This window comes from Rhipicephalus sanguineus, unplaced genomic scaffold, assembly GCF_013339695.2.
Source record: "Rhipicephalus sanguineus isolate Rsan-2018 unplaced genomic scaffold, BIME_Rsan_1.4 Seq1108, whole genome shotgun sequence".
NCBI lineage: Eukaryota > Metazoa > Arthropoda > Arachnida > Ixodida > Ixodidae > Rhipicephalus > Rhipicephalus sanguineus.
In genome coordinates, this window is record NW_023614337.1 from 265774 (window position 1) to 278237 (window position 12464).

The 12464-nt window shown below is 48.7% G+C and overlaps 1 protein-coding gene across 2 annotated transcripts in view; it reads left to right on the forward strand.

Annotated features, from left to right (window-relative positions):
- LOC119376177 (afadin-like) overlaps positions 1 to 12464 on the forward strand; it is a 64072-nt gene that overhangs the window by 16251 nt on the left and 35357 nt on the right. For both annotated transcript variants that reach the window (XM_037646106.2, XM_037646107.2), the window contains exons 7-9: positions 2895 to 3112; positions 3818 to 4095; positions 7049 to 7182. In XM_037646106.2, the coding sequence (XP_037502034.1) occupies positions 2895 to 3112; positions 3818 to 4095; positions 7049 to 7182 (630 nt within the window). The remainder of the gene's footprint in view (positions 1 to 2894; positions 3113 to 3817; positions 4096 to 7048; positions 7183 to 12464) is intronic.

Here is a 12464-nt window from a genome sequence, read left to right on the forward strand (position 1 = left end):
TGCATTGTCATCGCTGGAGTGAGGCCGTCAGCGTGACTTGTCTGCAAATGCAGTGTGCCGGACAGTCGCCGAGCTCACCACGGAGTGAGTGAGCGAACAGTTAAGCGTATAAAGGCTGAAGCTCTGCGGGCCCGACCGCGATTGCGATGTCCAGAAGCGCCACGATGTTTTAGATCTTTCTGTTAAGATTGCGCGCGGTACGCGAATAGTCTTAGAGATTACGTGGCCACCAGCGATAACACTGGAACATTCGATAGAACATGTAAAAGCCGAACGCTTTACGACTTGTCATAATTGACGGACGACGCTCTGACTGACTCGTTTCTCGTCCACAAGTTTGGCCAAATAAATAGTTTCATCTTCGACACACTGGCCTTCGTCAACGTAAAACCATGTGACAATAATCAGTACAGTAGGTAGATGCATCTACGCACACTGATGTTCCCATTCTGCATGTAGACGTGGTGCTAAACGCTCTAGCGATGCGAGCAAGCGAAACCGAAACTGGAACTGAAATCGGCTGCAAGATGCGAACTACTTGCGTAGTAACACAAATGTGCGGATGCCCCGCCTCCGTAGCCTTCGCTCCAATGCCAAGATAAGTTGTCGCCGAGTATAGTTATAACGGTTACAACGGCCATATTTCGATGCACTTACGATTTTCCTATGCTACCCATTGAAACTGCATCCACAATTAGCAAACATTTTTGAAAGCCTCCTTCCTTTACAACAGACACTTCAGACATGGCCGTGGTAAAAATATGGCGCATACGAAGTGAAAAAAAAAAAGGTATAAGAGGCCTTCTAAAGCATGAGAGAGGAGGACGCTTGCATGCCCCACTCCAGTTTAATTGCCACGAAGCTATCCTAGATTGGCGAGCACACCACGCAGATTTTGGACGCTGCGAGCGTGGTCGCTCACTTTCCAGGCATTTATTCAGTTGTGGATTGGCAATGTGGACAAAAAAGAAGAAAAAAAAAAGAGGCAGCATGAAGCCTTACGGCCAGCTATTGCACGGTGACCTTTTCTGGCACCGTTCTCTGCAGCTTCTACCGCCTACGATGAAACAAAATGCCTTGGAACACAAGAAGCCATAAATGCAAGAAATGGTAACTGCAATAACTTTTTGTTGCATAAAAGTTCACTACGCTCCTCAACTAATCGATGCCATAATGTGCCGCAAAAGGTCTTCCGTCTTTTCGATAACGGCAGAGAACGGTCGACCAATGATCACGACTTCCGCGCGATTGCGGCGATGCCTTCACGGATAAGCATCAGAAAAGAGCGAACGAAGGCAAGGTGGCAGCCGATGATGAACGTGCCATTACGACTTATTGCCGACAAATTTATTACAGTCATCTGCAGCTGTCTGCTTGACAGCTACACCTGTGGTGTAAACTGTGTGGATTGACGGCGGTACAAGCGTGACATGCTGTCTTTGCCGCCGCCACGTTGTGCAAGACCGCTTTAAAGTGCACGTCACTTTGTAGAAACGAAAGTATCTCGCTGATGTCGAGTGGCGTGGGCACCAAGAAAAGTCTGTGCACTGATAGCGAGCGTACACTGCATGTTTTATTAGGCCTACAACCCAAGTGCGCCATGCCTCATCGTGCAGGGCCGCTGCGAGAGGATCACGGAGACGTAGAGTATGCGATGCTTGCAGAATGCTTTTCGTCGCCACGTTGAACAAACAGGCTACTTGCTGCACCCATGCTCGGTCCAGAGTGAAGCAGGCACGAAGAGCGCACAAATGCGTGCCTACGGTATACAGCAAGCGGCCCGGCACTGACGGCGTGAGCTGAGTAGGCGACGTGCTGCGCGCAACTAGCCATGTATGATCGGTTCCATGTGGTGGTACTGCGCTTTGGTGAAACGGTGTCAGTTTATTTCAAAGGCAGTTTAATTTCACCCGTGAGAACGCAGCGGGCATTGCTTCACAAAGAGAAAAAGGCTTAACTTGTCACCAAAAGAGGGTACTTGTTAGTACTTTTTAATAGGGGTGTGCGAATAGTGAAATTTCATCTCGAATCGAATTCAAATCGAATAGTGCTGAATAGTGGCCAAAAATGTTGAATATCAAATACAGAACATTTTATTGAATATTGAGAGAAGGAACAACGGTAATGTTGAGCTTCGTCGTCATGAGTGTTTCGGGCCCAAAAATCTTTGGGCGCCCGGTCACAGCAACGTTTTAACTGCGCGCCGGAACGATAGGAGTTTCTGAACAAGTGGTGGGGTACGGTAGTGGCGACTGCACAGCGTGAACGAATTTTCACATGTGAAGCCATCATCGAGGGTTTCACAGGCCGAAGTCGAAAAGTTTTATGGCACTTGCGGCATACGCGACCGCACTACGCAAGAAGTCTTCGTTTCGAAAGCGTAGTTCTAAAGGAGTTGACAGTTTGCGGGGTTTTTTTTTTAACGTGTGGAAATGACATAATCTTCTTTAAAATAAACATGTACTCGTTTTTGCACGGATATCGATGAAAGTTTTAACGAGAAGCCTACTGTAACGACGTACGTTAGCGTTAGTTTTGCCACGTATACACTACCCTAACCAAGTTGCACCATTGGCCTTTGTCGCGTTTTAGATGTCTTTGTCGCGTCATGTCGAATTATTCGAAACTTCGAATACTAGCTATTCGAAAGTCGAACCGAATGATTTGATTAGGCATTATTCGATTCGCATTCGAAACTCTAATATTCGCAAACCCCTACTTTTTAATAAAGATGCGCAGGAAAAAAAATAAATGGTTTGGTCGCTAAGTGCATGTTTTTAAAAGCGAGTCCATATGCAACGAACTAACTGATATAACAGTCACTTTTTGCAGCACTTTGGAGTTCATTATAAACGGGTTTGACTGTATTCGCCAATGGTCAATGTCTTGTGCAGGGACACAGTCCTTCCACATACGGCGGCGGCCTGCTGACTACCAGCCTCGAAAGCGCAAGAAGAAGGCACCGAGTGGTGGTGGGACAGTGCCCCCGGAAGAGGGCCTTCCCTTTCTGCAGGAGGTGCCCCAGGGTGGTGGACCCCCAGGCCCCTGCCACCCGATTCCCCTCCACATGACTGAAATTGGCTCAGCACCCTCGGGAAGCCAGGGGCTGCAAGTGTGTAGCAGCCTCCATTCTAGCAACTCTAAATATACTAAGGGAAAACTTGACGATGGGCTAGTTGGTTAAAAGTGACCATTTCTTGCGCAAACTTTACAAAAAAGAAACTGAAGACAGCGACGAAAAACGTACAAAACAATGTACGTCTCGTCGCTGTCTTTTTTGTAAAGCTTGTGCAAGAAACGTTGATTTAAATTTGCTATTAGCTCAAGCATAGTTAAAAGCTTTCACGGAAACAGTGTAACACCGACACATCTCCCTCGAACTAATGTTCCTTTGAAAGCTCTGTGCTTCTTAACTTCAAAGACCCTTTGGGCCATGCAACTGGAGTGCAAGTCTGTTGGGTGAGCAATGATGCTAAGAAACAATTGAGCACATCTAAATTATTGTTTGGCAACTGTACAGACAAACTGGTTCTTCAGCAAATCTTCTGTTCAGTTCAGTTTTGTTGGCAGTCCAATACAGTACACTCAAACCTCATAATAACAAAATCGCATCTGCCACGAAAATAACTTCGTTATATCCGAAAATGCGTTATAAACGTTTATTTGTAACACTGTAGCTATGACAAGACTATTCTTAATTTACTTCATTATAACCGGTAATTCGTTATATCTGTGTTCGTTATAACGAGGTTTGAGTGCACATGCTCGAATGATAATCTGCTTCAAGGTGTTGTTCTGTAATTTTTCGTGCCCATAGCTCCAGGGACCAGGCATCCTGCCAAGGCACTGCGTGATAGCACACACGGAGGGTGTGGTTACAGTGACACCCAGTCAGCCGGAAGCCGAGACCTATGTCGATGGTGCACGGGTGTTTGACACTACACTGCTACAGCACGGGGCCACAGTTCGCTTTGGTCGCAGTCACCTTTTCCGCTTCTGGCAAGCACCACCTTCTCGGGCGGCTGCCCCACCTCCTGCGTCACCTGCCACCATGGGTGACAACCACCGACCGCCACACGAGGAAGACCATCGGCTGTGAGTGTTTACCTGAACTATGGGTAGCATTTTGAGAGATATGGGCTGTGATGGGACATAGCACTTCTTGTCTTAAAGGGGCCCTGCAACACTTTTCGAGCATGCTCAAAAAGCGCTGCCGATCGGTAGTCGAGGCTCTCGAGAACACGCGAGCCAAATATTATAGCGATGCGCAACGGCCTGGAATTTACAATAAATTCTCAAAGTCAGCTGAAAATCGCTCCCTCTTCTCTCGACAAATGATGTATTAGTCCGCAAAAATGACGCGATTGTCGGCAGTTCCACCATTGGCTGATGTTATAATCACGATAAACCCTCATTACTTTCTTGTTAATTTTGAGTTAATCCATAGATAATATGTCCGTTTATTTAGTATTATCGCGTTAAAAAACACCGAACAAACATTAATAGTAGCACTTCCGGTCTCACCGACAGCTCGTCTGCTGTAGTTGCGTGGTTCCGTTTTTCTCGCCATGCGCCGTGCCGGAATATTTTCTGGCTTTTGACATCGCCGGTGGCGTTGAGGTGGCAGCCGTTCGAGTGTTGCCTCGTCAGCTGAAAAACTGCATCGTCGGCACGTTCTCACGACCGACCGAGGCACGGGCGAGCGTGTCTCGATAACAATGCTGGGTCCGGTAATGGCGGCGCTTCGGGGTCGTCTGCCACGTGCCGTCTTACGAGGCGGTGTTCGGAGTATGGCCGAAACGATCTCAGCTGTCATTCGTTCCAACGAGCGCGCACGTTTGCTTCCATGGTTGGCAGAGTGATGAAAACACTACGGCGTTCGAGGGTGCACACCCAACGTTACCAAACCGACGCGCAGTTTTCAAGCACTGCGCGATACACAGCGCGACGACCGCTCGACGAGAACGACCGCAAGCCGACCGGAATGGCGGCACGAGACCACGGGTTGCGCCGAGACGCCAGAGAGAAAAAAATGAAAAAAATGCCGCGGCTGACGTCGCCATGCCTCGCACCTCCGCCCTCCCTCCTCTCCCACTCAAGCCGCGTGCAGCTTTCGCGCGGCTCGCTGCGTTGAGTTGAGAGAGAAAGCTGCGTGAACGTGAGATCTCTATAATTTGGTATAACACCACTTAGACTTGACGGATTCGAACAATTTTTGCGGCTATGACTGACGGTGAAGATCATACGTCAATAAGACTATTCCCTATAATTAAGAAAGGTGTGCAGGGCCCTTTAAGTCATGGAATACCACTGTGATGGCTGATGTCTAGAAACTACTGGCAATCATTCAAAGCGGTTTATGACATTGCTGCAGCCCTGATAAAATATAAATCAAAATGCATGCCAGTTTTATTTTGTCACACACTAGGCATACTAGTAGCATGCTAATCTGGCATACTAGCATTCCTTGTTTTTCAGTGATATGAATTTTGGTGATACGAATATTTTTCGTGACCCTGCAAGACTTGTATCATTGAGATTCTGCTGTGGCTCTATAACTAACATGAGTGTTCTTCCCTGTGCTTGTTGCCAGGTTCTTCAGTGCAAGAAAATATTGGTCTAGCTTTTCTCTTTTCCTGTCTCTCTTAGTTGCAAGCTTCTACAGATGTCTCTTACTTTAAAGTTGGGTTGATGTGTGTTCTTTTTTCACTTGCCATGTACGGTAAAACCTCGGTGATACGATCATGGCTCGTATGAATTTCGGGGTGATAAGAATTTTTCTGCGGTCCTGGCCAAGGCCCATTAGCCTGCGTTGTATTGGAGTATGGTTGTTGCGAACCGATTGCACCCCGCGACGTTTGATACAAACGTGCGCTAGCGCACACATACGAGCAGGTGCTGCCCGGGCTGTCATGGAAGATGCGGCAGCCACGCGCGACCATCAACGGTGCGTGTTGCCTCTGAGATTGTGTACATGAATCTTGGAGGTTGTTATGTGCCTTCACGCTTAGATTACAGATGGCGTAGACGTCGCGTTCTTTCTTTCTTTCTCTCTCTCTCCCCCCCGACCCCCTCAACGCATTGACGTGTGCTGCTGTGCACGAGGCAGCAGCGTCTTTGTACTGTGTTAACACATGCCTGCCACGTCGATGCAAGCCATGTTCTCGCAATCAGACGCTCTATGAAACAGGCCTGAAACTTGGGCTGCGGGTCCATCATGAATTCCCATGAAAGGTGGATGAAGACCCCAAGAGACAAAGCAGACGTTCTTGGCAAAGGAGCTAGGCATTGCAGCATACGTGCACACCTGCCAACTCTCCAATTTGCATGGGAGACTCCCAAAATTTGAGCAAACCACCCGATTGTGCGGGCACGGCCGTAAATCTCCCGAAAAGCGCCCCCAACACCACCGCTATAAGAAAATTACAGCAACAAAGGATAGCGATTCTAAAATTTTCTGGCCTTCATCTATCGCATGCAAAGCGTTTCTTAAATCACTTTCGCCGCAATACTCTGGTGTCATGCAGAAAAGCTTAGTAAGATTAGGAAGGGGCTACTATGGTCACGGGTCACAACACATCTGCTTCATTAATTACACACGCACGCACGCACCAAATATTTAAGAGTACAAGTATGATCGCTGACGACTAAAAACTTTACTGGCAATCGTTCAGAGCTGTTCACGACATCGCTGCGACCCTGACAAACACTAAATCAAGATGTATGCCAACTTTCTTTTGTCGCATAATAATTTTCGATGTTTTCTGGCGATACGAATTTCAGATGATACAAATATTCTTGGTAACCCCGCAAGATTCGTATCACCGAGGTTTTACTTATATAGCAGGTGGTTGGACAAAGAGCCTACCATGCCACCATAGCTAGATAGCCATTTGTTTGTCTGGCAGTCTTTTGTTGTACTTTTGTTTGATGCAAGCAGTGTAAGCCCACTGGCTCTAGAGGCATCTCAAGTTGTGTTCAGTCCTTGCTGGTGGTCTCTAGAGGCCAGCATAGAGGTTTGACATAGAGTTTCTGCGATGTTCTGCAGGCGAGCCCCTGAACCAGAACCCACCAGCATGGTGGCCATGCCCGATCAAATGGGTCCCATCGGGGCAGCTGACCACAGGGATCAGCGGAGAGGTGACCCCATTCTGCCAGCAGTGTTGGAACTTTGGGAGGAACGTGAGTCTCTTTATTCCATCTGTCCCTGCATTGCATTTCTTCAAATTCCGGTGTGCTGAATGGCTCAAGATGGTGGAGGAGCCCAAACTTGTGTTGAATCCATCCACTGTCATTCAGACAAAAAGGCAGCATCCTCTCACTGGCCGCAACTTAGGTTGTTGAAAAAAAAAATTGCTACAGATGCAGCATATTCACAAGATTCACAATGTTCGAGAGTTTGTGCGATGCTTGCAGAGCTAGCTAGCAGAGGGTGACTAGGGCAATAGGTACAGAGGAGGAGATGCAGGGCGAACAAACAAACAAATAAGGCAAAAAAAGAAAAGCTGTGGCAGTAACTCTAGGGCATGCAGGGTGAAGGAGAGGAATGGTTGCCTGGGCGACGGAGAAGCCCTTCGTCTGGCAGCTTGAAAGCTGCACACACTCGCACTGAGTGCATGCCCATGTCTGCATAAAGTGCAGTAATATGCACATGAATGCGGCACTGTGGGTATACCCTGAATAGGCAGTTTCACAGCATAGCAGCCCCGCACGGTAGTGAAACCACCTTTTGAGGCTGTTTAGATGCGGTGAAATGCATCTATTTGTTCACTTCGAATAGTACTTCAAAATTTTTTCAGTTTGAAATTCGTGTCGAAGTGAATTCCAATACTGTAATACTCTTTCAAATAATTGAAGTTCTCGAATATTCTATTCACACAGCCCTACTAAAATGCCTTCACGGAACTTGAAAAAATGCAGAAGTTCCTTTTGACTCAACCAATTCGCCTCCTTCTCCTGCACCTCCGTTTTTGCACGTTCCCTCTCCTCCTTCTTTGTTTGGGTTGGAGGAGAGGGTACAAAGCATATACATACACGCACTAGAGAAACCAGTTGCAGCCTTGGAGAAGGCAAGTCCGCTTGTCAAAACGTCACCTCCAGCAACACCCCGTGTTCATCAATTTTTCATCTCTTCAAGGCACTCGGTTTGAGAGCCCCGCCCAATAGTGTTCTTTTCCAGTGTTAATTTTGTCACTGCCGTTGGTTCTCAGATGTCAAACTTTAAACATTGGGAGATTTAAATGAATGTAGACATCCCAATTGCATGCTTAGATTCTTGGATATGTGCGGCTGCTTGGTTCACGTTACTATGGTTAGCGGGCAGATGTTGCTTAGCAGGCACCTTGTGGAATAAATGTTTTTTTAGAAGTATCTGCAATAGCATCACTACCATAATTGCAGTGTAAGTTTACAAATATACCGAGCTCTGCTTTGAATTTATGCAGCTACAGTTACAGTAAAACCTCATTAATTCGGACCTCAAGGGAGTGAAAAAAATGTCTGAATTATCCGAATGTCGAATTAACGAATGCATAACAAAAACGCACATTTTCAATTCCTTTATCGCATACCTTTATTTTGAGATGTAGTCCGTGATGCTTGTTTATTTTTTTGTGGACAGCTGGGAGGCAAGGACTAGTTTGCGGGCATGTGACAAACCCTCTAGCGCAAGAGTATTGCTTGGGACATCGTAACAAAACTGTCATGTTCTCCCGAGGCAGCACACGCACGAGGCTCAGTCCAAATGCTGACTGACGTATGCCGCCAGCAGCACGTTTATTTCAGTGATTATAAAAGCGATAAGAACGCCATCTTGTGGCGCTACATCAAACCGTCCAGGCTGATGACAGCAACAACATAACATTCCTTCCTCCCTTAACAGAAAGTGAAAGAACAGAAATAAAAACCAAAAAAAAACACAAGGAGCGCTACGATGCGCAAGCGGTGTTCAACTTGATATCTGGGGCACGTAACGCATAACTGGTTTCCGCACGCGCGAGCTGCGGCGAATTGGAGGCCACCAGACGTGGCTACGGGCCACCGCTTTCATTTTCGCCACTCCTGGATGCCCTTCATGTAGCAGCTGCAGCACGTCGACCTGCATAGACGCGGGCACAATCACCCTGCTTCCTAGCAGAATGCAACCACTCTGCACACTCATTTCATGAAGGCGAGTGGACAGTGCCGCGGCAGCATGAGCTGTCAGAGTATTCTGGGCGTTCCCACACAGACCCTCCAAATGCTTCAGGCGTGGAACCAGCTGGGCCTCTGGATGCTGCGAGTGCTACCGCGCCCTACGAACCAGCAGACACCGCCGGCACCACTGCAAATACGGGGGCTTCGCCTGGGGAATTCGAGGGCACATGTGTCTCCAGTGATCCGGGTGGTTGTGCGCCGGGGGATGCCCCGAAGCCAGTGACCCTTTCTCAGACTCCAATTCGCCGCAGCTCGCGCGTGCGGAAACCAGTTATGCGTTACGTGCCCCAGTAATCAAGTTTTGTAAACTTCTTACCGCCACACAGTTTGGTCAACAGCTCTTCGATTATGGGAATCGGGTAACTTTCAGTGACCGTGACTGGGCTGATAGTGACTTTGAAATCACCACCACACGTAGTCTACCATCTTGCTTCACCACTGGAACTACTGGCGCGGCCCACTTGGACATCTTTACAGGGCGTATGATGCCTTCGCGCTGTAACCGCTGCAACTCTTCGACATACCTGTCAACAAGCGCGAACGGCACTGGTCGCGCCTTGAAGAATTTTGGCCTTGCTCCTTCTTGTAGCGTTATGCTGGCCAGGACTCCCTTCATCGTACCAAGGTTGTCTGAAAAAACATCGCCGAATTGTTCGACCAGGCCTTCAGCGTTGCTGATTGTTTTCACATCTAACGGCTTCAAGATGGTAATACCGAACGCTTCCGTCCAATCCCTTCCGAAAAGTGTCGGGCACGCTCCGCTCACAACTAATAACGACAAAGTTGCCTCCTGCGTGCCGACTTTTACTGTGGCCGACATTTTTCCCAATACGGTAGACAGCTCCCCAGAATAGCTTTTGAGCCACACGTCAGTATGTTCCAACGGCTCTCCTGGGAAAAGGGCGTTAAATTTCGCGTCGCTTATAATCGAAACACTGGCCCCGGTGTCCAATTCCATCACTATTGGCACGTTATTGACAAGAGCTTCGATTTTCATGGGTTCCGGTCCGGTAGCACGAAGAGACAACAAGGTGTATTCCTCACCTTGTCCCGGCTCTGTTTCGGAAAGTTCATTCATGTTGTGCACGGAGCGGGAGCCCGTCCCATTCCTTCCGTTAGACGCAGCTGTCTTGCAAACCCTTGCGAGGTGGCCATGTTGACCGCACTTGAAGCAGGTGGTGTATCGGTGTCGGCAGCGCGTTGTCTGGTGTTTGCCACTGCACCGGGTGCACCTTAGCTCCGTCATCTCTCTTGCTGGCCACTCTACAAAGTTTGCCGACTGTACCATATCTGTAGAAACGGACGGGGCGCCTAGCATGTGCGAGTCTCTTCTTGCGGTTTCTATCGCCATGACCATATTTTTCGCCGTTTCCAGGTTCAATTCTGCACTTTCCAAAAGGCGAGTCTGCATTCCGGAGTCGTTAATTCCGCAGACAATCTGGTCGCGCATCATTGGCTCACGCACTGCGCCAAAGTTGCAATCATCTACTAGCTTGTTAAGTGCAGCTACGTAGTCACTAACGGCCTCGCCTTCGTGCCTTTTCCTCGAAAAAAACTTGAAACTTGCGACCACTTCGAAAACTTTGGGCCTGAAGTGTGCGCCGAGGGCCGTGAAGATAGCTGCAAGTGTCGCGTCAGTCGGTTCTGTAGGCGACAGTAGGTTCCATACCAACGAGGAATAGCGCCTTCTGTCAGGAATACCGCCTTCTTTTTATCCTCGGCCACATCGTTCGCAGCGAAGTAAAGCAAAACACGCTCGTGATATTCCGGCCACTCACTTGTGCTTGCGTCGAACGCTTCCAGTCTGCCCACGGACGACATTCTTGTTGAATCCAGGCGCGGGTGCTTTCTGCCGCTCCCAACTCACAGATTTTATCTCTTGTCGCCAGTTGTCATGTTCTCCCCGAGACAGCACACGCACGAGGCTCAGTCCAAATGCTGACTGACGTATGCCGCCAGCAGCACGTTTATTTCAGTGATTATAAAAGCGATAAGAACGCCATCTTGTGGCGCTACATCAAACCGTCCAGGCTGATGACAGCAACAACATAACAAAAACTCCTCTAGAACGATGAGAGCGTCCGCGGCTTCTTCTGCGGTACGACACACCGGGCGTAGTTCATCGCATGGGTCTTCGTCGGACGCCTCATTCGTCTCACCGAGGGCAGCACTGATGATCCCGCTCCTTGCTTCGTTTGCCGCCGGTGCACGGGTCCCCTTTAAAGGTGACGGTTTTATCTGGCAGTGCTTTAAAAAGGAGTGCCGTTTCGTCGGCGTTGAAAACGTCGTTAGAGTCCTAGGCTGCCATGTGGTCCTTAAGCTGCACGTTTTGCCAGTCTTTCACAACTTCTTCGTCCACCTCACCCCTCTTCCCGCACACGGTCTTGAACACGAGGCCATGCCGTTCTTTCAAATGCGCAAGCCAACCCTCCAATGCCTTGAATGAGTCTTATGTTCATTCGTAGAGCACACCTCTCTGCTTGCGCACATATAAGTGGTCCACTCAACGGCATCTTCGACTTGCGTGCAGTAACGATCCACTGCAACATCACTTCCTCCAGTTGTGGGTGGGCTGTGGTGCGTAATCGCTTTCGTCCGACGTGAAATTTCTCGCCCTCAAACGCTTCCGTTATTTGAGCCTCGTTTTTCATGTACGTCAATAGCGTGCTTCTTTCTACGTCGACCTGATGCAACACCTCTTCTCCGGAAGCGCTGTCTTTGAGTTCCTTTAGTATCTTCACTTAAGTTGCGAAGTCCTTCGCTGCGTACTTCGCGCGTTTCGCCGGTTCCGACATCGCGACAGGGTGATATATCACACCACCACTATGGCCCGACCACCAGCTCGTGCACCGACACTTCCGATACGCCGATATGTCACAATGCACCGAAGAGGGGGAAAAAAAGCACAACCGATGCCTGCAGGCCCGCACGCTATCCGTCTGAGGCCTTGTTTCTTTGTTATCCGTTCTTCGCCGATGACAGGACGATGCGTGCTCCAAAACACCACCTTCCGTCCCCTTTCATAAGTTTTCGAAAAAAAATGCGGTTTTCCTTGGCCTCCGCGATCGGCATCGACAGTGCACCGTTGCTGCTGGAGCCCATCTCAGAAACCTTGCACATGTGTGGCAAAGAAAACGCAATGGGATAAATATTATGGCCTCCGAGACGCAGTTTCAGTTTCACCGTCTTTGGCTTGCCTCCAGTCCGAATTAACCAGTGCGCGGGCAATTTTGCGTCGAATTAGCGAATGTTTGTTGCCATAGAGCTAT